General features: G+C 40.4%; 2 protein-coding genes across 3 annotated transcripts; one reads left to right on the top strand and one right to left on the bottom strand.

Moving 5' to 3' along the window:
• Positions 1 to 91: 91 nt before the first annotated feature.
• On the bottom strand, positions 92 to 3,564 carry LOC118359957 (uncharacterized). Its single transcript, XM_035738906.2, has 5 exons — positions 3,329 to 3,564; positions 2,106 to 2,211; positions 1,694 to 1,800; positions 1,126 to 1,298; positions 92 to 892 (listed from the first exon to the last, which is right to left on the bottom strand). The coding sequence occupies exons 1-5, from the start codon at positions 3,477 to 3,479 to the stop codon at positions 614 to 616; spliced, it is 816 nt and encodes a 271-aa protein (XP_035594799.1). The 5' UTR covers positions 3,480 to 3,564; the 3' UTR covers positions 92 to 613.
• LOC118359956 (bridging integrator 2) lies at positions 2,310 to 13,466 on the top strand. 2 transcript variants are annotated; one of them, XM_035738903.2, is made up of 12 exons: positions 2,310 to 2,463; positions 9,563 to 9,695; positions 9,834 to 9,914; positions 10,066 to 10,120; positions 10,438 to 10,532; positions 10,649 to 10,744; positions 10,949 to 11,056; positions 11,159 to 11,244; positions 11,376 to 11,451; positions 11,639 to 11,721; positions 11,923 to 12,541; positions 12,738 to 13,466. In XM_035738903.2, exons 2-12 carry the CDS (start codon positions 9,612 to 9,614, stop codon positions 12,789 to 12,791), a joined length of 1,437 nt encoding a protein of 478 aa, XP_035594796.1. In that variant the 5' UTR covers positions 2,310 to 2,463; positions 9,563 to 9,611; the 3' UTR covers positions 12,792 to 13,466. The 2 variants fall into 2 exon arrangements, with proteins under 2 accessions (XP_035594796.1, XP_035594797.1); XM_035738904.2 differs by having other exon boundaries at positions 2,369 to 2,463; positions 9,501 to 9,695.
• Positions 13,467 to 19,207: the final 5,741 nt, after the last annotated feature.

Here is a 19,207-nt window from a genome sequence, read left to right on the forward strand (position 1 = left end):
ATTGAGGTGACTCAAGTCACCCAGTAAAATACTACTTTTTTAAAATAAGTATAAATCATTTCACATTCCTTATTGAGCAAACCAGACCGCATGATTTTTCTAGTTTTACTTACAGATAGGCAGGGGCACACCAACATTTATAAACAAATCATGTGAGTATGGCAGTAGGGATGACCAGGGATGTTCTCTTGATAAGTGTGAATTGGACCATTTCTGTCCTGCTAAGCATTCAAAATGTAACGAGTACTTTTGGGTGGCAGGGAAAATGTATGGGGTAAAAAGTGCATTCTTTAGGAATTTAGTGAAATTGTCAAAAATATAAATGGTAAAGTACAGATAACCCCAAAACTACTTAAGTAGTACATTCAAGTATTTTTACACCACTGGACTTTAGACAACTGAAAAGTAGTATAGTTAACATTTTGGATTGTAAGTAAACCTGTATCAAAACATTTGTGCAAGATACAATTTGAAGTTTCTGCGTGTGTATATGTGTGCTTCGATATGAGAATATCAAAGACAACCAGCACATTGGATGCTTCATGATTACAAATGGTCCTGTTCAGTAAGTTCCCCTTGTGCCAGAACACCCTATTAAAAAGTATGTAACACATCAGAACTTGGGAATTGGCCAAAGGAGAGGAGTGTTCTTAACGTAGTTTTGGAAGGCAGGGTCCGAGCCCCACTTCTTCATGGCCTGCTTCTCCAGGATGGGAATGCCACTGACGTGACGCAGCAGGAACCAGACAAACAGAGGAGATAGCACACTGACATACTGGGGACCCTTCATCACTGATGAGGCGGAGAGGAAGAGTCCAGACCACTGGAGTATCTCCCCGAGGTAGTTGGGGTGCCTGCTGTAGCCCCACAGCCCGCTCTGGATGAACTTTCCCTGGAGAGAATGGAAAGGCTGAATTGAGGCTATTCTCTGGATAAATAAATATTCTATAAATTAACATACAAATACAGGAAATGTATTTTCAAAGGTTTGAGAGTGGTTGGGTTTTCATCATATGACAGCATGTTGTAGTGAGAATACTTTGCAACTCCCCCACTGCATCCATGATAATTATAAAAAGTCAGCGTCCTGATGAAAAAAAAAAACAGCCCACCAAGCTGACTCACAGCATTATCTGGGTCTCCTTTGAAGAGCCACTTCTGCTGGTCAGCAATGGCCTCTGTGGCAAAGCCAAGGCCCCATATCCCCCAGCCCAGGTAGTCCCTCAGGCCCAATGGCTCATCTCGCTGCTCACTGTTCAGGATGAGAGTAGGTAGGAGGGTCATGAACACCCAAACAGCTGAAAGAAAGATGAATAAATTATGTACTGAACCAATGGTAGATTAGTCCACAGAAATAGTCTATCCTACCAATCTATAAATAATAATTGCATACATGTCAAGATAATGCTCCTACTCTCAATTAGAAATTCACCTGGGTCTGAAATATAAAACGTTTTCAAAAGAGTACTGTACTGTCAGTGTCCAATGGTAAAACTCATTTATGTTCTCCCATTTGGGCAAAATGCACAATACCCTGATATCAGTGGCTATTCTAATCTGGTTTCATACATTTATGAAGAGCGAAACAGCTGAGCAGTGAGTTAAAATTGATTGCTTGAGGACGAAGTAAAATAACTGCTGTGGTGACTGAGTGAGAATAAGAAAAGCCAGCGACCATAATGATTCAAAGTACCTTGAACACTCCAGTACACAAAGAATGTCCCTGGGCTGTCTCTGACATTGTTAAACCTGCGATCCTGGCCGTCCTTTAAGATCCGCATGAAGAGGAATGTTCCAAGCCTGCAGAGGTTAGAACATAGGCATTAGTTTGACATTAACCCCGCCATTATTCATTAACTCAACTTTAATGAGTCCCATCCTTAGAGGGTTCTGCGACTGGGCCGGGCCAAACCTCAGCCTTGGATAAGACTACTAAACTGATACAACACTTTGTTGATTGAAAAGTAAATGATCAGAGAACACTAAAGCTCTGCAGGTGTTTAAAGCTTTTTTTTGTTCTTCTCCATTGTTAGGATGGGAATTCATTGTTGGGCATAGCAGGTGACATTAGATTTGAGACCCTGCTGTCACCCTGTCAAGCTTACCTTACGCCCCATGCTGTCACCAATCCGGTCTGCACATTTTGCCTCAAATGACGAGTCCCTCCCCAATAGCGACTCAGGTGGGCGAGTAATATAAATGTGCCAGACCCTAAAAAAAATACAACCAAGGTTCATCAGCACAAGACATGTGTCCCTTTGGGCATGGTACATGGCTCTGCCCACTCCTATCACACAGAAGTTGCACAGTAAGGCGTGTTCAATTAATATTTTACCCAGGAGCCTACTGACAGAGTGACAATTGGCTCCAAAGTACAAGGGCAAGACTTTCCAAGAGCACAGACAGCTCAGAGGAGTGGCACAATAATTTTGTCAAGGAATGCCTATTCATCAGTGTCTACAGGTAAGTTGCAGTCTTTTACATAACTAACGGTGAAGTAAATGATGTTATTCTTGAATGGCACATACTGTCACAACAGTTTTTACTTGCCCATTGAACTTTCACAGATCATATATAGATGTCGACAATATTATACTGTAACAATGAAAAACCCTACAACAATTTCCTCACTCAATCCATCAAATTCAAGGGCCTACATAACTTCTGTTTTCATTTAGTTTACCATGCTATTGTTGGATGATCGACAAAAGACGGGCTACAATAAAACTGTACTGCTGTGGTTACTCGATGACCGGAGTTGGGGCTTATAGCACCAATTGCATTTGCGCGAACTACAACGTAACAATGTGTGACAAACATCTCGCGATAGGCCAATACATTTAACACCAATCTCGCGCTACAATGTAAACATTTGTTTAAAATTATCCGGATGCGCTATCGAAGCTATTTAATAGATGGATGTTGCAGCATTATCTGGCTAATTTTAACCTTTGAGTGGAGGCTTGTAAAATTGGTAGTCAGTTGGCCGTAATGTTGAACTAAGCTGATTTTCGGAAGATCCTTAAGCTTATCTGGTTGAGGGAGGAGTCCTTGAGTTGTTTTACAACAAAGCGGTTTAGATAACAGTGGTTTTGTAACATTGATATTCATCAGATACAACATGCTATACTTGAACGAAAAACACGATGCCTGATTCCAACGCATACGTTTAGTTTGACTGAACGAATGTTTATATTTTATGACAAAACCATATACACTGGGTCATTTATTCAACCAACCACAACATGAAATCATAGCGATTCACAAAACAAACAAAACGCTTCGGTGAGAATTGACATACCGGTAGGCTTAAATCAAGTGTTATTACCTGCTAAGTCATAGAACTTCTCGGTTTTGAGAGCTGCTGCAATGGCCCATCCAGCCCACTGGATTCCCAGGTCTGTAGCTGCACATTTCACTATCGTACTGCCCATTATCATGTCCAGTAAATTCTGAAACAACAACTGGTATTCCAACATCGGACCACCCCCACTTTCTTCAAATAACACTCCAGTATAAAGTTCACTTCTTCCATAACATTTAGCTTCTTATTCGTGGGTGGGGTTTACCGGCGGTTGGCATCCAACGGTGCATTACCGCCACCTACTGTACTGTAGTGTGGGTCAGCGACAGGGAGAAACTAAATCCTACCTGCCAGCACCGTTTCTCTTAAAGATAACAACATATTTGAGACTATATCTAACGACGTTCTAATCAATATACCATTTAAACAAATGTTCTGTATCCCCTTCTCACATCATACTAGATCTCAGCCTCTCTCTTTCCCTTTCATACTGCCCACACTGTATCAATACATACTCCACTGTCTCTGTTTCCTACCAATAATCACACTTTGGATGATTTCCTATCAGATTGGATGTCTTATTCAACTGGCCGTGTCCAACCCTTAATCTTGTAAAAAAAATAGCTCACTCTCTTCTGTCTCTTCCTGCCATCCTCCCCTCCCCGACTTTCCTTGTACTTGAAATAAATGCCTACTCTTAGTATCTCTGCACCATCACTGTCAATATCAGGCTTTTCCCCTCTGACTTGCTCATTGAAACCATAACATCAATAGCCCCACTACTAAGTGCTTGTTTAGCCAGTACATCAACTGCCTCGTTCCCCTCCACCCCCACATGGGCTGGGACCCAAGTACACCTTATCTGTATACCCATCGCTCTAATCCTGCCATGGGTTTGTATTACCTCATAAAGGTCTGGTATGCTACATGAGCTAAATGACAGGAGACTCATCAACACTGCACATGAATCAGAGCAAATACTGTAACTACTGTCTGGCTTGATGTCCTCCACCCACTGCAAGGCCAACAGTATGGCCATCAGCTCCGCCGTATATACAGCCAGATGATCTGTAATACGTTCGCCTGCGTATTACCCACCCACCCAAAGCTTGTGTTCCGTCTTTGCTAATGTTCCCAGCATGCCTGTAAAATCCTTTTCGAAGGATGAGACACCCCATGGCCCTGTAGGTTGACACAATAATGAATTGCCAGCGGCTGTCTTCTAATCTGCAATGGCATATCCCCCCCATCTCCACCTGTAGTGCAGCCACTGGGGACGTCTGAAACGCCCTACTACATATTCTGAGTCCTTGCCTCTGTATGACATCTAGACTTTCCAATAAGGTCCAAACTTCCGAATCAAAGGCTTTACTGCTATAGTCTATTATAGATCAGATTAATACAACATACATGGTCCTCGATGAGGAACCCCACCCTCTCCAAGTTTCTCCCATATAACCTCAAGCGTACCTCATCTCCCACCTTTCTCCTGGTAAAGAACACTGTCTGAGTTCTCTACAGAGAACCTGAATCTCCACAATAATGCCCACTGCCCTACCTCATCAATTGCTTCATTTACCTTCCTGACTATGTAATTCCATAATAGTATGTAGGAGTGGCTTGACTTGGAAAGATATGATCCGCCCGCTAAGAAGACTGAATTGTAGTCAAAAAACTGCCCTCTATAGCTTCACTTTAGCATGCCGCCAACTTTTTATATATACATACAGTGGGTAGAACAAGTATTTGATACACGGCGGATTTTGCAGGTTTTCCTACTTACAAAGCATGTAGAGGTCTGTAATTTTTATCATAGGTACACTTCAACTGTGAGACGGAATCTAAAACAAAAATCCAGAAAATCACATTGTATGATTTTTAAGTAATTAATTTGCATTTTATTGTATGATATAAGTATTTGATACATCAGAAAAGCATAACTTAATATTTGGTACAGAAACCTTTGTTTGCAATTAGAGATCATACGTTTCCTGTAGTTCTTGACCAGGTTTGCACACACTGCAGCAGGGATTTTGGCCCACTCCTCCATACAGACCTTCTCCAGATCCTTCAGGTTTCGGGGCTGTCGCTGGGTAATACGGACTTTCAGCTCCCTCCAAAGATTTTCTATTGGGTTCAGGTCTGGAGACTGGCTAGGCCACTCCAGGACCTTGAGAAGCGTTTTACGGAGCCACTCCTTAGTTGCCCTGGCTGTGTGTTTCGGGTCGTTGTCATGCTGGAAGACCCAGCCACGACCCATCTTCAATGCTCTTTCTGAGGGAAGGAGGTTGTTGTTCAAGATCTCGCGCTATATGGCCCCATCCATCCTCCCCTCAATACGGTGTAGTCATCCTGTCCCCTTTGCAGAAAAGCATCCCCAAAGAATGATGTTTCCACCTCCATGCTTCACGGTTGGGATGGTGTTCTACGGGTTGTACTCATCCTTATTTTACCTCCAAACACGGCGAGTGGAGTTTAGACCAAAAGGCTCTATTTTTGTCTCATCAGACCACATGATCTTCTCCCATTCCTCCTCTGGATCATCCAGATGGTCATTGGCAAACTTCAGACGGGCCTGGACATGCGCTGGCTTGAGCAGGGGGACCTTGCGTGCGCTGCAGGATTTTAATCCATGACGGCGTAGTGTGTTACTAATGGTTTTCTTTGAGACTGTTGTCCCAGCTCTCTTCAGGTCATTGACCAGGTCCTGCCGTGTAGTTCTGGGCTGATCCCTCACCTTCCTCATAATCATTGATGCCCCACGAGGTGAGATCTTGCATGGTGCCCCAGACCGAGGGTGATTGACCGTCATCTTGAACTTCTTCCATTTTCTAATAATTGCGCCAACAGTTGTTGCCTTCTCACCAAGCTGCTTGCCTATTGTCCTGTAGCCCATCCCAGCCTTGTGCAAGTGTACATTTTATCCCTGATGTCCTTACACAGCTCTCTGATCTTGGCCATTGTGGAGAGGTTGGAGTCTATTTGATTAAGTGTGTGGACACGTGTCTTTTATACAGTTAACGAGTTCAAACAGGTGCAGTTAATACAGGTAATGAGTGGAGAACAGGAGGGCTTCTTAAAGAAAAACTAACAGGTCTGTGCGAGCCGGAATTCTTACTGGTTGGTAGGTGATCAAATACTTATGTCATGCAATAAAATGCAAATAAATTACTTAAAAAATCATACAATGTGATTTTCTGGATTTTTGTTTTTGTTCCGTCTCTCACAGTTGAAGTGTACCTAAACAAAAAAAATTACAGACCTCTACATGCTTTGTAAGTAGGATACACTGCCGATGTTGCAGGTTATCAAATACTTGTTCTCCCCACTGTTATCTGATAGGTATTGCCGTCAACAAATGCTTTGTTCAAAACAACTGGGAACTCGGAAATCTCGGACTTCACTGTGTTCAAAACAACTGGGAACTCGGAAAAAACGAGCTCCTACTAGAAAAAACGATTTTTTAACGGTCATCCAATTAGGAATTAGAACTCGGGGACTCTGGCCTCTTTCTAGAACTTCGGCCTAACGATCACTGACGTCATGATTTGATTTCGTATTTTCCCGAGTTACAAGTTGTTAAACCACGCAGATCTGCATTATTTAGAATATCTAGAGATATTCCACAACCACAATGAATAAAAATGCCAAAATTGGGCATCCCTGTCATACACTTCTGTTAGTGAATCTTTTGGATGTATTAAGGTTTAGTAACACAGAACTATTTATATAAGTGTATATCTTCCCTCTAATTTAAAGAGATCAACAATACCTTTCTTGACTTAATCTGGAAAAAGAAGTCTCACAAACTAAACAAGTCAGTCCTCTCTAATAAAAGAGCTGAAGGAGGTCTGGAAGTGTTTTGTTGACATAAATAACACTTTCAAGATCAACTGGTTGAAAAGATGTTTGATCAATGCTGAATCAATATGGTACTTCATACCAAATAATGTGTTTTAATAAGTTGGGAGGTTTTAACTTTTTACTGAAATGTAATTATATTCCTGAAAGTTTACTCGCTAAATTGGCTAGGTTTCACCAACAAGCTTTAATGGTCTGGAAAATATGTTTCCTGCACAATTTTTCCCCACAAAGCTCCTTTGTGGAATAATTCAGACATATCTGTAAGGAATAAGTCATTGTTCTACACCAGCTGGCATGAGAGGAATATTGACTTTGTTCTTGATGTTTTTGACAACAGGGGTAATAATCTTACATATGAATCATTTATAACATTGAATGACTTTCTAATACCTTTCAGAGAGTTTATTTCGTTGATCAAAGCCAGTCCCAGTGGTCCAACTACACTAATGAAAACTCATCATTTGTGATCATCACAAAGCTTATCCAGAACTCAGTTTGGAAGGCGTGGGCTTACTTGAGAAATCTTGTTGTAATAAATATATATAACAAATTCTTCATTCACGGAACCAACTTACACATAGAGGAATATTTTTCTGGAACATGCTTATTCCTGACACTGTCTGGAAAAAAAAGCTTGGTTAAGGCCTTACAAATATTGTATACCATACAAATGTAAGGAAGTGCACTTTAAAATTCTACATATGGTATATCCATGTAATTCTATGTTGTTCAAATTTGTGGCTATTGATGATATCTGCGTTTTCTGTGAAAAAAAGGTGAGAATCTGACTCGTTCTTTGAATGTAAATTTGTCAGAGTTTTGGGAAAACCTTGCAAAATACTTATTTACCATTATGAACACTACCCATGTTTTTGACATGAAGGATATGTTACTATTGCAATGATAACAAGACCATTGAAATGATTGTGCATTTTTAAAATTCTTGTTGCCAAATACTTTATACACAAACAAAAATTCCAGGATTCTATACCAAAATTACACATATTTTTGATTGAATTGAATTATCTTGTTAAGACATTATCCCCCGTGAATAACAACAAGAATAACTTTTTTTCAGAGTGAATACAATTGCACTGGAATTTATTTTTTATAATTTTTATTTATATATTTTTTGCATGTTTTAGTATTTTCTTGCTAATACCTGTGCTTTGTTTTGTTAGACATGTTTAATGTAGCAATGTAAGTTGCTGATTTTTGTATTATGAATAAAAAAATAATCATTTTTTTATTTTTTTTATTTTTTAAGAATTCCCAGTTGTTTTGAACGCGGCAAAAGCCTGTACTTTTATTTCCGCCAACAACATCATTGGTCATGACTCACGATTGCGGTAATGTTTAAAAGTCCTGCTAACCCCTCAGACAGTATACCTTATCATCTTACTGGCTTTGGCACGCATCAACAACCTATTATTGTTGTCCAACGTTTAAAAAACGTGTAATTGTCATTGATATGGAAAAGTATAAACAAAACGGTAGTCTGCATGCAACCAGCAGCCTGGTCGGGCAAATAGCAACATTACCTGCTCAATTCTTTGCACAAAAAAAAAACATTCGTTTAAAAATGTGGCTATTTAGGATAAGTAAATTGGCTATTTACGATATGTAAATCTAACAAGCCAGGCAACTAAAAGCTACTTTCTAGCCAATTAAGTTTTGGTTTGCTAAACTAGCTCATTTAAATAGCTGTACGAGCCAGCTCATTACTACCAGAACATATCTGACAACGTTTAGAATTGAACTGTAGCCAACTTTGTATTCACCATAACAGTAAAATTAACATATTACATGGTAATTATTTACAAATGGTTTACAAGTATGGCGAGCTGCTAATTTACTGTTTGTGAATGTGAAGAAATTAAAGCAGTGCATTGCAATCTGTCAATCTGGAGGAATTTAAAATGCATCGTGTTACCATGACAACGGTTGTAACAACAAAGGTCAACGTTGAATGTCTCGTTGAAGAAATAGAGCCCGCACACTCATAAGCTCCGCCACGTACCTTTATTTTTACAAACAAAGTTTCTATCTGACCTGCAAGAATCTTCGTCGGGTTATTCCTCGTTATTTCTTATTTTTAATCCGTTGCCGCCTTAATAATGGCTATATAAAAGGTGAATGCCGACGAGGTGTAAAGATAGTGCTGTATAAAGGAGATATACATTGCCCAATTGTTTTTACAGGCAACATACCGTGAATCCTATGTGAAATAATGAATACACTAGTGATTATGCCCTTTTGACATGATGCACGTAAATGACTGCATACTTGACGATATATCTGTCCCACCAATATTCTAATCAACTACTTTTAGGTTGCCAAATGAGAACTCTCCATTCTATACAGACAGATTCATCTTTGTAATCTGTTCTCAAGGATAAAAAAAAACTCAACAGGGAAACGTAAGAAAGGAAAAGGGGAAAGTATGTCAGAAGGCCACAGTCCAAAAGGAGGTGCTGGGGTCTTTGCCAAAAGGGTCCAAAGGCAACTGAGCAGGGGCAAGGAGAAGGTATGCTTTACATTTCTCAATATAATGCACAGCATGATCTCCATATGCCTCTCAATCTAACTTTAGAAGAAAAGCATAAAGGTTCAAGCCATTAGAGGTAGCTTGACGTGTACATATATTTTGTTCCTGACTTTTTAGGTCTTGCAGAAGTTTGGAAAGACAGTGGAGACCAAAGATGAAAGATTTGAGCAATGCCTCTTAAATCTCACTGACCAACAGGTAGTCTTCATTGGCAGTCAATCTCCATGCATGAACCAATAATATATATTCACCGATATTTTATGATTTAGCAAAGGCATGTAAATCTGCCCCTGTAAATGCCAAAAATGAATGTATAGCCTACAAATTACTCGATAACCTCTGTTTGCAGATTGATGGGAACCGGTTATACAAAGACCTAAAGCATTACCTTAGTTCTGTCAAAGGTAAACATTTGTTCTGCCTGTCTATGTTGTAAATGATTGTGATCTGTATTTGATTTTTGATTTGATTTATTGGGATCTCCATTAGCCGACGCCAATGGCAAAAGCTAGTCTTACTGGAGTCCAACACATAAACACATAACGAAAAAAACTAAATTTACAGACAAAATACTTTACAATTTACATACATTTAAAAACATGATGCATGATGATGTAACATGTATGACGTTGTCCCTAAATTGCATGGTTTTCTATAGCTTTACCATCAGCGGTGTCCAAGGCCTGATAAAATGTGATCCGTGTTGTCCACTTTTTCACAGAAATGCGGGAAGCTTCAAAGCGGCTTTCCCAGTCTCTGTATGATGTCTATGAGCCGGACTGGAATGGAGAAGAGGACCTGGGGGCCATTGTAGAGGTCAGTCATCGCACTGCTGTATTATTAAGGATGACATGCATGACTTCTTTGTTGGTTGTTATAACGCACATTTCTGTAAAAAAACAAATATATATAAATATATCCTATGCCAACAGGGTGAAGACCTCCTGTGGAATGATTATGAGGCAAAGCTGTTAGATCAGGCGCTTCGTACCATGGAGTCTTATATGAGCCAGTTCCCAGATGTCAGGGTAAGGCTGGAAAATGTGCGGGTGGCACACACACACACACACACACACACACACACACACACACACACACACACACACACACACACACACACACACACACACACACACACACACACACACACACACACACACACACACACACACACTTCCTAAATACAGTATGTTATCTTTCAAGTGCATCCTTCTTCTCCTCCAAATCCCCAGGAGAAGGTGGCCAAACGAGGCAGGAAGCTGGTTGACTACGATTCATCCCGTCACCACTTGGAGGCGATGCAGAATGCTAAAAAGAAAGATGATGTCAAAATAGCCAAGGTCAGACAGACAAAAGACCCCTGTCTACTTACTTTGCACAGCAATGATCATTTAAGCTAAGCTACAAAACTCAATCTTATCATGGTGGTTTTCTCTGTACAGGCAGCTGATGAAGTGAACATAGCCCAGAGTGTCTTTGAGGGCATCAACAGAGAGCTGAGGGATGAGCTCCCTGCTCTCTATGACAGGTAAGGAGTCAGAAGTCAGCACAGAGCCAGATAGCAGAATGACATACCATTCAAATAAATACATCATCATGTCAAGTGTCTAATAACCTATTCAAATTAATAATGTTTTCTCTTTCATTTTGTTCCTAAAGCCGAATTGGATGCTATGTGTCAGTCTTCACAGCCATCTCAAATTTGCGGGACACCTTCTTCAAGGAAATGACTACTGTATGTGCAGTTCATATTATTCACAATAACTTGGGTGGGAATACACATCCAACAATAGCAGTCATGTGGGGCTTTGCTTTGGTTTATACAAATGAACCGAACTGTTTTGTCTGCATTTAGGGAACAAAAGTCCTAGCTCTTTCGATTAATTTATTTTCTTGATCTGGTGTAACTTCCTCTCTTTCAGTTCAACAGTGATTTGCAGAATGTGATGAAGGATCTGAAGGATCAGCATCCAGACAAGGTATTTGTCATCAAGGGGTTGAATCGGTAAGTTGGTAAGGATTTTACATCTCTCACCGGCACTTAAAAAAGAAAAATCTTAATTGACTTTCCTCCCATTTGAGTCTATCAATGGGTTGTGGTCTGGGATGAACTAAACACAGATTGTATTATAAAGCATAACAGTAGTCAAAGCAAAAGTAAGTGTATCAACATGTAGTCATATCCCCCCTCTCACATATCTTTCAGGACTGGCTCTCTGATGAGGCGATCTCTCATGTCCCCCAAGTCATGGAAGGCCAGCTTCTCTGACTTCCATCAGAGTTCTAGTCCAGGCAAGTCAGGCACCCTCACTAGAGACAGGTCCAGCTTCAGATCTCCTAGTAGTCCTCGCTATGATGAGTCACTCACCAGCACACCTGCAGTCTCCTCATGGCCCCTACCTATTGAAGAGCCCTCCTCAGGGGCCAGAGTCCTGGATGCAGACTCCACCCGTAGTGAGGATCCTTCTACAGAGAAGAAATCAGGGTCTGAAAGCAGGGATGACACCACCACCACAGAAGGGGCCTCCGGCAGTGGTCAAAAGTCAGGGGAAGAGAAACTGGCCGAGGAAGAAAAGGGTGTTAAAAGGGGAAAGTCTGAGCCTTCTTCAAAACAGCACCCTGCTGCATTAACTGAGAGTACCCCCGAAGTGACAAACTCCCATGACCTGGAGAGTGTTGAGCTCCAGCTCTCGGCCATAGACACCCCCCAGCTGACCATAGAGAGCTCTGTGGCCCCTGAGGACGCTGGGGTTCATGGTGTGCAGAACGGAGCGGCTACAGATGGCTCTGATTCTGACATAGAGGCCACTGGGCTTGTCCAAGAGGTGAGTTGTTAGGATGAGATCTCACTGTAAAAACACAGACACAACCTTTTATGGGCTCTCGTATGTGGTACGTTTGATTTACATGCCGGTCTACTGTAATCAAGACAGGCAGTATAATAATGATATGCCATCGACAGCTGCTCAACCTTTTTGATCTACTGGTCTATAACTTGTCACTTTCGTCTTTTACTTTTAGGCAGAAAAATTGCATATCCAGGAGCCAGAGGATGTGAAAAACACTGTGGTGTAATGAAGGATCTCTGAGGAAAATGTCGGTTCCTGTCTGAAGTAACTATAATTATGGATAAGGCTGCTTTTCTTCTTTGTTAACTGTCAAAATGTTTTGTGTTTGTTCACAGAACTAGTTATAGTAATAAGGGAGGGGGGCTGAATACTGCACGAATACTGCACATAGGATAAAAATGAAGAGCCTTCTCAATATTACAGGCAGGATATAATAATATCTGCTGTTTCCTCCAGCTGCCTAAGATCTGAAAGCTCTTGCTTGTGGACAATATATTTTCAATAGAGCTGTTTTGTTTTTATTAATAAAATGAGTGGTATGCCTGTTTGTGCTTTGCATAGGTTTCTGCCAATAGTCCAATAGTGCGTCACCCAATTGTCTTTTAATTTAATTGTAGAGAAACAGCAAGTTCACTAAACTGTGATTGACTTTGCAAAATTGAATAGAAAATTAAATAGAAATCCATAGAAAACAATTATTTATTATCTGTGTGTGCTAAATTGTACATGAAGAACTTGATTATTGATTAAACAAATGTATTTTTTTTATAATGGCTTGTTGAGTGATACTCCTGTAATTTAACAACTCAAATGACTGAATGTAAAATCAAAGGAAATCTAGAGGTGTTTTTTGATTAATTATGTATTTATAAACAATTGATCATTAAAGTGATAAAATCTCTGCCCCTTGTGTCTTGATTTGTCAGTACTGTAAATATTCTAGATCTGCAACAATATTGGTGCAACATGAAACCTCCCAAGAGCCATTATAGCAATGTCACCGGAGCTAGCACACGTGCGTTTCAAGAACGCGGCGCGCAAGGCAAGAAAGTTTAAGCGGTGAGCACAGCTGTCTGTTTTTATGTGTTTTCTTTTTCGTTGCTGGATTACTAAAGCTGGCTCGCTTAAAATACTGTATTTCGTAACTTTTTGTTTTGTTTTAAAGAAAAGTGGTGTCTAAAGAAATGTGATCAGCAAGCAAATATCGCTCAGCAGATATCTCTACTTCCTCAGCTAAAGTACCTGGGGAAACCTCAGCTCCTTTCTCTTATATCGCGGCGGAGTTGAGATGACTGGTCGCGCGATATGCTAGCAACATTGTGTCATTATCAGTCGATTCTTGTAAAAATGTCAGTTCTGAAAACGCTTTCCTGTGCCTGTGTGTGTCCTGTACAACAGCGGTCCCTTCCACGGGGTGCTGAAATTCATACTTTTAATAAAAAATAATAGCTAATAAATCCAGCGACTTTTTTGTACTATGTAAACATATTCAATTTGGTCCATGCTATCATTTGGGATGTCTCTACCCCTTTGAAGTTGACATGATAAATGAGTTGGGTAAGGTTTAGGGTATTCCGGATAACACGGACCTAATTTAATATGTTTACGTACACAGCTGCATGATGAACAATGGCAGCATTAAAAGTGTGATGTACCCAACTAGCCAGTAAACATGCTGTTCCAGGCGACAGTTTGAATAAATACCTAAACAGTTGATATGCAGAAATTATACCAATATTCTACCCTTTATTGTATTTTTTATTTCCCGGCTATGGCAGTAGCTAAGTCATTTTACCCTAGAGACAGTTCTTTATCTGCATCGACCACATCACGACAATGACTCATTGCATTTCAGTATTTGCATCTGTTATTCTTATATGTCCTGATTAAAAATGAAAAATAAACTTATTTCACCTTTATTTAACCAGGTAGGCCAGTTGAGTTCTCATTTACTCATTTAAGTTCTCATTTACAACTGCAACCTGGCCAAGATAAAGCAAAGCAGTAAGACAAAAAACAACACAGAGTTACACATAGGATAAACAAAAGTACAGTCAATAACACAATAGAAAATATATATATACAGTGTGTGCAAATGGAGTAAGGTTAGGGAGGTAAGGCAATAAATAGGCCATAGTAGCGAAGTAATTACAATTTAGCAAATTAACACTGAAGTGATAGATGTGCAGATGATGATGTGCAAGTAGAAATACTGGTGTGCAAAAAAGTAAATAAAAACAATATGGGGATGAGGTAGGTAGTTGGGTGGGCTATTTACAAATGGGCTATGTACAGCTGCAGCGATCGGTAAGCTGCTCAGATAGCTGATACTTAAAGTTAGCGAGGGAGATATAAATCGCCAACATCAGCGAGTTTTGCAATTCGTTCCAGTCATTGGCGGTAGAGAACTGGAAGGAAGGGTGGCCAACGTGGGTGTTAGCTTTGGGGATGACCAGTGAGATATACCTGCTGGAGCGCGTGCTACGGGAGGGCGTTGTTATGGTGACCAGTGAGCTGAGATAAGGCGGGGCTTTACCTATCAAAGACTTATAGATGACCTGGAGCCAGTGGGTCTGGTGACGAACATGTAGCGAGGGCCAGCCGACGAGAGCATACATGTCGCAGTGATGGGTGGTATATGGGGCTTTGGTTACAAAGCGAATGGCACTGTGATAAAACTGCATCCAGTTGGCTGAGTAGAGTGTTGGAGGCTATTTTGTAAATGACATCGCCGAAGTCGAGGATCGGCAGGATGGTCAGTTTTACGAGGGTATGTTTGGCAGCGTGAGTGAAGGAGGCTTTGTTGCGAAATAGGAAGCCGATTCTAGGTTTAATTTAGGATTGGAGATGCTTAATGTGAGTCTGGAAGGAGAGTTTACAGTCTAACCAGACACCTAGGTATTTGTAGTTGTCCACATATTCTAAGTCAGAACCGTCCAGAGTAGTGATGCTAGTCAGGCGGGCAAGTGCGGGCAGCGATCGGTTGAAGAGCATGTATTTACCCCTGTAGTTTTACTAGCGTTTAAGAGCAGTTGGAGGCCACGGAAGGAGTGTTGTATGGCATTGAAGCTTGTCCGGAGGTTTGTTAACACAGTATCCAAAGAAGGGCCAGATGTATACAGAATGGTGTCGTCTGCTTAGAGGTGGATCAAGGAATCACCAGCAGCAAGAGCGACATCATTGATATATATAGAGAAAAGAGTCAGCCCGAGAATTGAACCATGTGATACCCCCATAGACTAGCAGATAACCCATGATAATTGAATGAGATTCTATGCTTTGCAATAAACTTTGGTTTTATATTTTGCTAAATTACATCATTAAAGACATCGGTTTCAGTGAAGCCTGTTATTATGAGGAAGTGAGTGGGGGCTAGATATTTAATGAGACTGGTTTCCAGGCTTGCCAGGTCTAGGCATATTTCTACCCGATGCCCATACAAGGCCTGAACTAGTCCTAACAGTTTTCACAGGAAGAGAGGTGTTTGCCACATTTATCCAATAGGTGTCTCCATAATGAAAATCTAAATAAAACTGGTAAAATTGCTTTACCTTGTTCTCAGCATTTCTCCCATTATTGGTTCATCACACCAAATGATTTAATCTGAACTATAGAAGTGGTTGATAGTGAATGGGTGGCAGGTAGTTTAGTGGTTACAGCGTTGGACTAGTAACTGACAGGTTGAAAGATCGAATCCCTGAGCTGACAAGGTAAAAATCTGTCGTTCTGCCCCTGAACAAGGCAGTTAACCCACTGTTCCTAGGCCGTCATTGAAAATAAGAATTTGTTCTTAACTGACTTGCCTAGTTAAATAAAAGTTAAATTAAATGCTTTTAACACAATTTTTAAAATTGTGAAATAGTGTTAATAGAAGTCACATTTCTCTAAAATAATCGTATTTTCAACGAGTATAAAAATTGAAAAGCCCCCAAAGTTTTTGGCTTATTTTATTCCACAAAAATGTCAATTTGTGTGGCTGCAGCCTGATGTCCCAGTAATACATCCCTCTGGAGCAAGATGGAAAGGAAAGAGGAGTCCATCATGAGTCCAGTACATTAAGAGTTTAATTTTTTAAAATGTAACCTTTATTTAACTAGGCAAGTCAGTTAAGAACAAATTCTTGTTTACAATGACGGCCTACCTCGCCAAACCCAGACGACGCTGGGACAATTGTGCGCCGCCCTATGGGACTCCCAATCACAGCCGGATGTGATACAGCCTACAATCAAACCAGGGACTATAGTGACTGACGCCTCGTGCACTGTGATGCAGTGCCTTAGACCAATGCACCACTCGGGAGCCCGAGATTTAATGGATAGTTTTATTCTACTATTAATCAATCACTACTATTATAATTTGATAGTCAGTAATGGAGTTAATCGGTTCCTCTCTGTGCCGCTGCACGCCACTCCTCTGACTTCAGCTTTCTGGCCAATGTTCGCTAGCTTGCTGCATACAGGGCTTGAGACTTAACTTGTTTCATCACCGTCTCAGAATCATCCCGAAGTGAAGATGAACAGTCCCAAATTTAAAAAATAACATTTTTTATGTTTTGATATGCCAACGTGGGTCTACTCATAGGACCTAGGTCATTCACAGTGATTTAAAAGTCTAATAAGAGTAGCCTACTACTGAAATAGATAAATGGGGCTGTCAACTGAGCCAGAATTTGCCTCTAAAAAATAAAATAATATTTAAAGTGACAATATGTCACTTTTTGGGCACCTGATAAATTCACATAGAAATGTGAGTTATAGATATCATTCTCATTGAAAGCTAATGTTAAAAGCGGTAGATCTGTTCTGTGCTCTATTTCTATGCTTCCCATTCTTAAGGGAGAATTTCATTAGTCAAAAAATGTTTTACTTGTCAGCACTCAAGTTTTGAAGATATAACTTTCAAAAAACAGAAATGATCCCGTATGATGGATTTTGCGTCAAAGGGGATGATTTCTGTGTTTTTAAAGTTACATATCTTGAAAACCTGAGTAGTGTGTAGCTAGTTAGTACTACTTAATTAGTTAATTGTTCTCACATCACATGTCATGGCTGCCTGCTGCAGTGCTCTCTCAACACCAATGACTGTGCTCAACACACACACCCCTTCTGCCCTCCCCACCAATCATTGACTCACTCAGCAACAGCCTGCATCACTGACTGATAGTCAGCAGTAGCAGGTCACAGTGAAATTAATAAAACATAAAAATTAACAAAGTGGTGCAATTTAGATGTAGCAACCAATACACTTTCACCCGCAACATCGTTTTCAAAGTAGCCCAATTTCTGTCTTCTCATCTACTACCTCTACCACTGTAAATAGCTTACATGATTCAAACATGATTCTTTTTTTCTACAAATCTCTATCCCGAATGATTGTAATGTTACCTGAATTTAGTACTGTTGGTTTGGAATACAGGGCTTTTTACTTAAGAGTTTGTGTGTTGTGTAAACAATGACTTGTGAATCTGACATCAATCACCATGACTTCTATTCCACCCATGACATGTGGGACATTTTATGTGGCACTTATTTCACAAAGACAAAATACATTTGGTGATATTTGAAGTCAGCGTGTCAATAAAATACTGTAGCCATACTTTCCTTCAGAGTTGATGATGCCCAACCCTTTTCGTGACGGCTCTGTTGTTTACCTCTGATTAATAAGACATTGCGTAATGTCATATAGATTAAGAAATTAAACTTTGGCATTACTTGAGGTTCTGGCATGTTTCAGTGTAGCCAAACTTCAGTCCCTGTTCTAAAAGAAGTTGACTCTCTTTCCAGTGGTCATCGTAGGTGTGCTGCTGATGCTAGCTGGCCTGGGTTTCCTTCTGCATCGGTACTTGTGCCACAAGGGTGCCTACAGAACCACAGAAGAACCTTCCCCGGTGGAAGACCCCGATCAGGCCCACAGTGAGATTGTAACTGACGAAAAGGAGTACTTCATTTGAACTTGATGGAAGGATGAAAAGGAGGAATGCGAGGAGAACTGTTTGTGGGCGTTAAAATGTTATGTGCCAAACTGAAAGGAAACAGGAAAATGACAACCATCTTCAAGGCCATCTTGTGGTCCTTCTGTGGCTCAGTTGGTAGAGCATGGCGCTTGTAACGCCAGGGTAGTGGGTTCGATTCCCGGGACCACCCATACGTAGAATGTATGCACACATGACTGTAAGTCGCTTTGGATAAAAGCGTCAGCTAAATGGCATATATTATTATTATTATTATTATTATTACAGTATTTCTGCGGTCTTGAGGAAAACCTACATAGATTATACCCAAGAAAACACTCACTTATAGGCACAGAAGCTGGGCAGGAGATGAGATGCATTAGTTAAAGAGGTCTGTGTGCGCACACTGATGAACTTGTGTGCACATAAGAGATCGTTGTGGAACACTGGTGGATGGAAGACTTCATGAGATTCTTGCAGGTAAATGCGTTAAAATGGCATCATAAATATGCCTCCATTTCAGTGTCATCACAATGCAGTTATACATCTGCTCCCCATGTCACCTCTGAAGGCTTTCAATTTTGTTTGAATTTTTTTAACTTTTTCTGTATTTAATGAGTATCTCAGGGTGCTAAATGGGGAATTGTATTTGGTGATCAGTAGAAGGCACTGATGAAATTGATGAAATTGTA

The sequence above is a fragment of the Oncorhynchus keta genome, chromosome 27 (assembly GCF_023373465.1).
Source record: "Oncorhynchus keta strain PuntledgeMale-10-30-2019 chromosome 27, Oket_V2, whole genome shotgun sequence".
Lineage (NCBI taxonomy): Eukaryota > Metazoa > Chordata > Actinopteri > Salmoniformes > Salmonidae > Oncorhynchus > Oncorhynchus keta.

Excerpts from the sequence above, each read along its gene's own strand:
- LOC118359957 (XM_035738906.2), bottom strand. The coding sequence starts at position 3,479 with ATGTTGGAATACCAGTTGTTGTTTCAGAATTTACTGGACATGATAATG. Across the intron at positions 1,299-1,693 it reads TGTGTACTGGAGTGTTCAAG|CTGTTTGGGTGTTCATGACC; the intron begins GTACTTTGAATC and ends TCTTTCTTTCAG. Across the intron at positions 893-1,125 it reads AAGGAGACCCAGATAATGCT|GGAAAGTTCATCCAGAGCGG; the intron begins GTGAGTCAGCTT and ends CATTCTCTCCAG.
- LOC118359956 (XM_035738903.2), top strand. The coding sequence starts at position 9,612 with ATGTCAGAAGGCCACAGTCCAAAAGGAGGTGCTGGGGTCTTTGCCAAA. Across the intron at positions 9,915-10,065 it reads TAAATCTCACTGACCAACAG|ATTGATGGGAACCGGTTATA; the intron begins GTAGTCTTCATT and ends CTCTGTTTGCAG. Across the intron at positions 10,121-10,437 it reads TTACCTTAGTTCTGTCAAAG|AAATGCGGGAAGCTTCAAAG; the intron begins GTAAACATTTGT and ends ACTTTTTCACAG.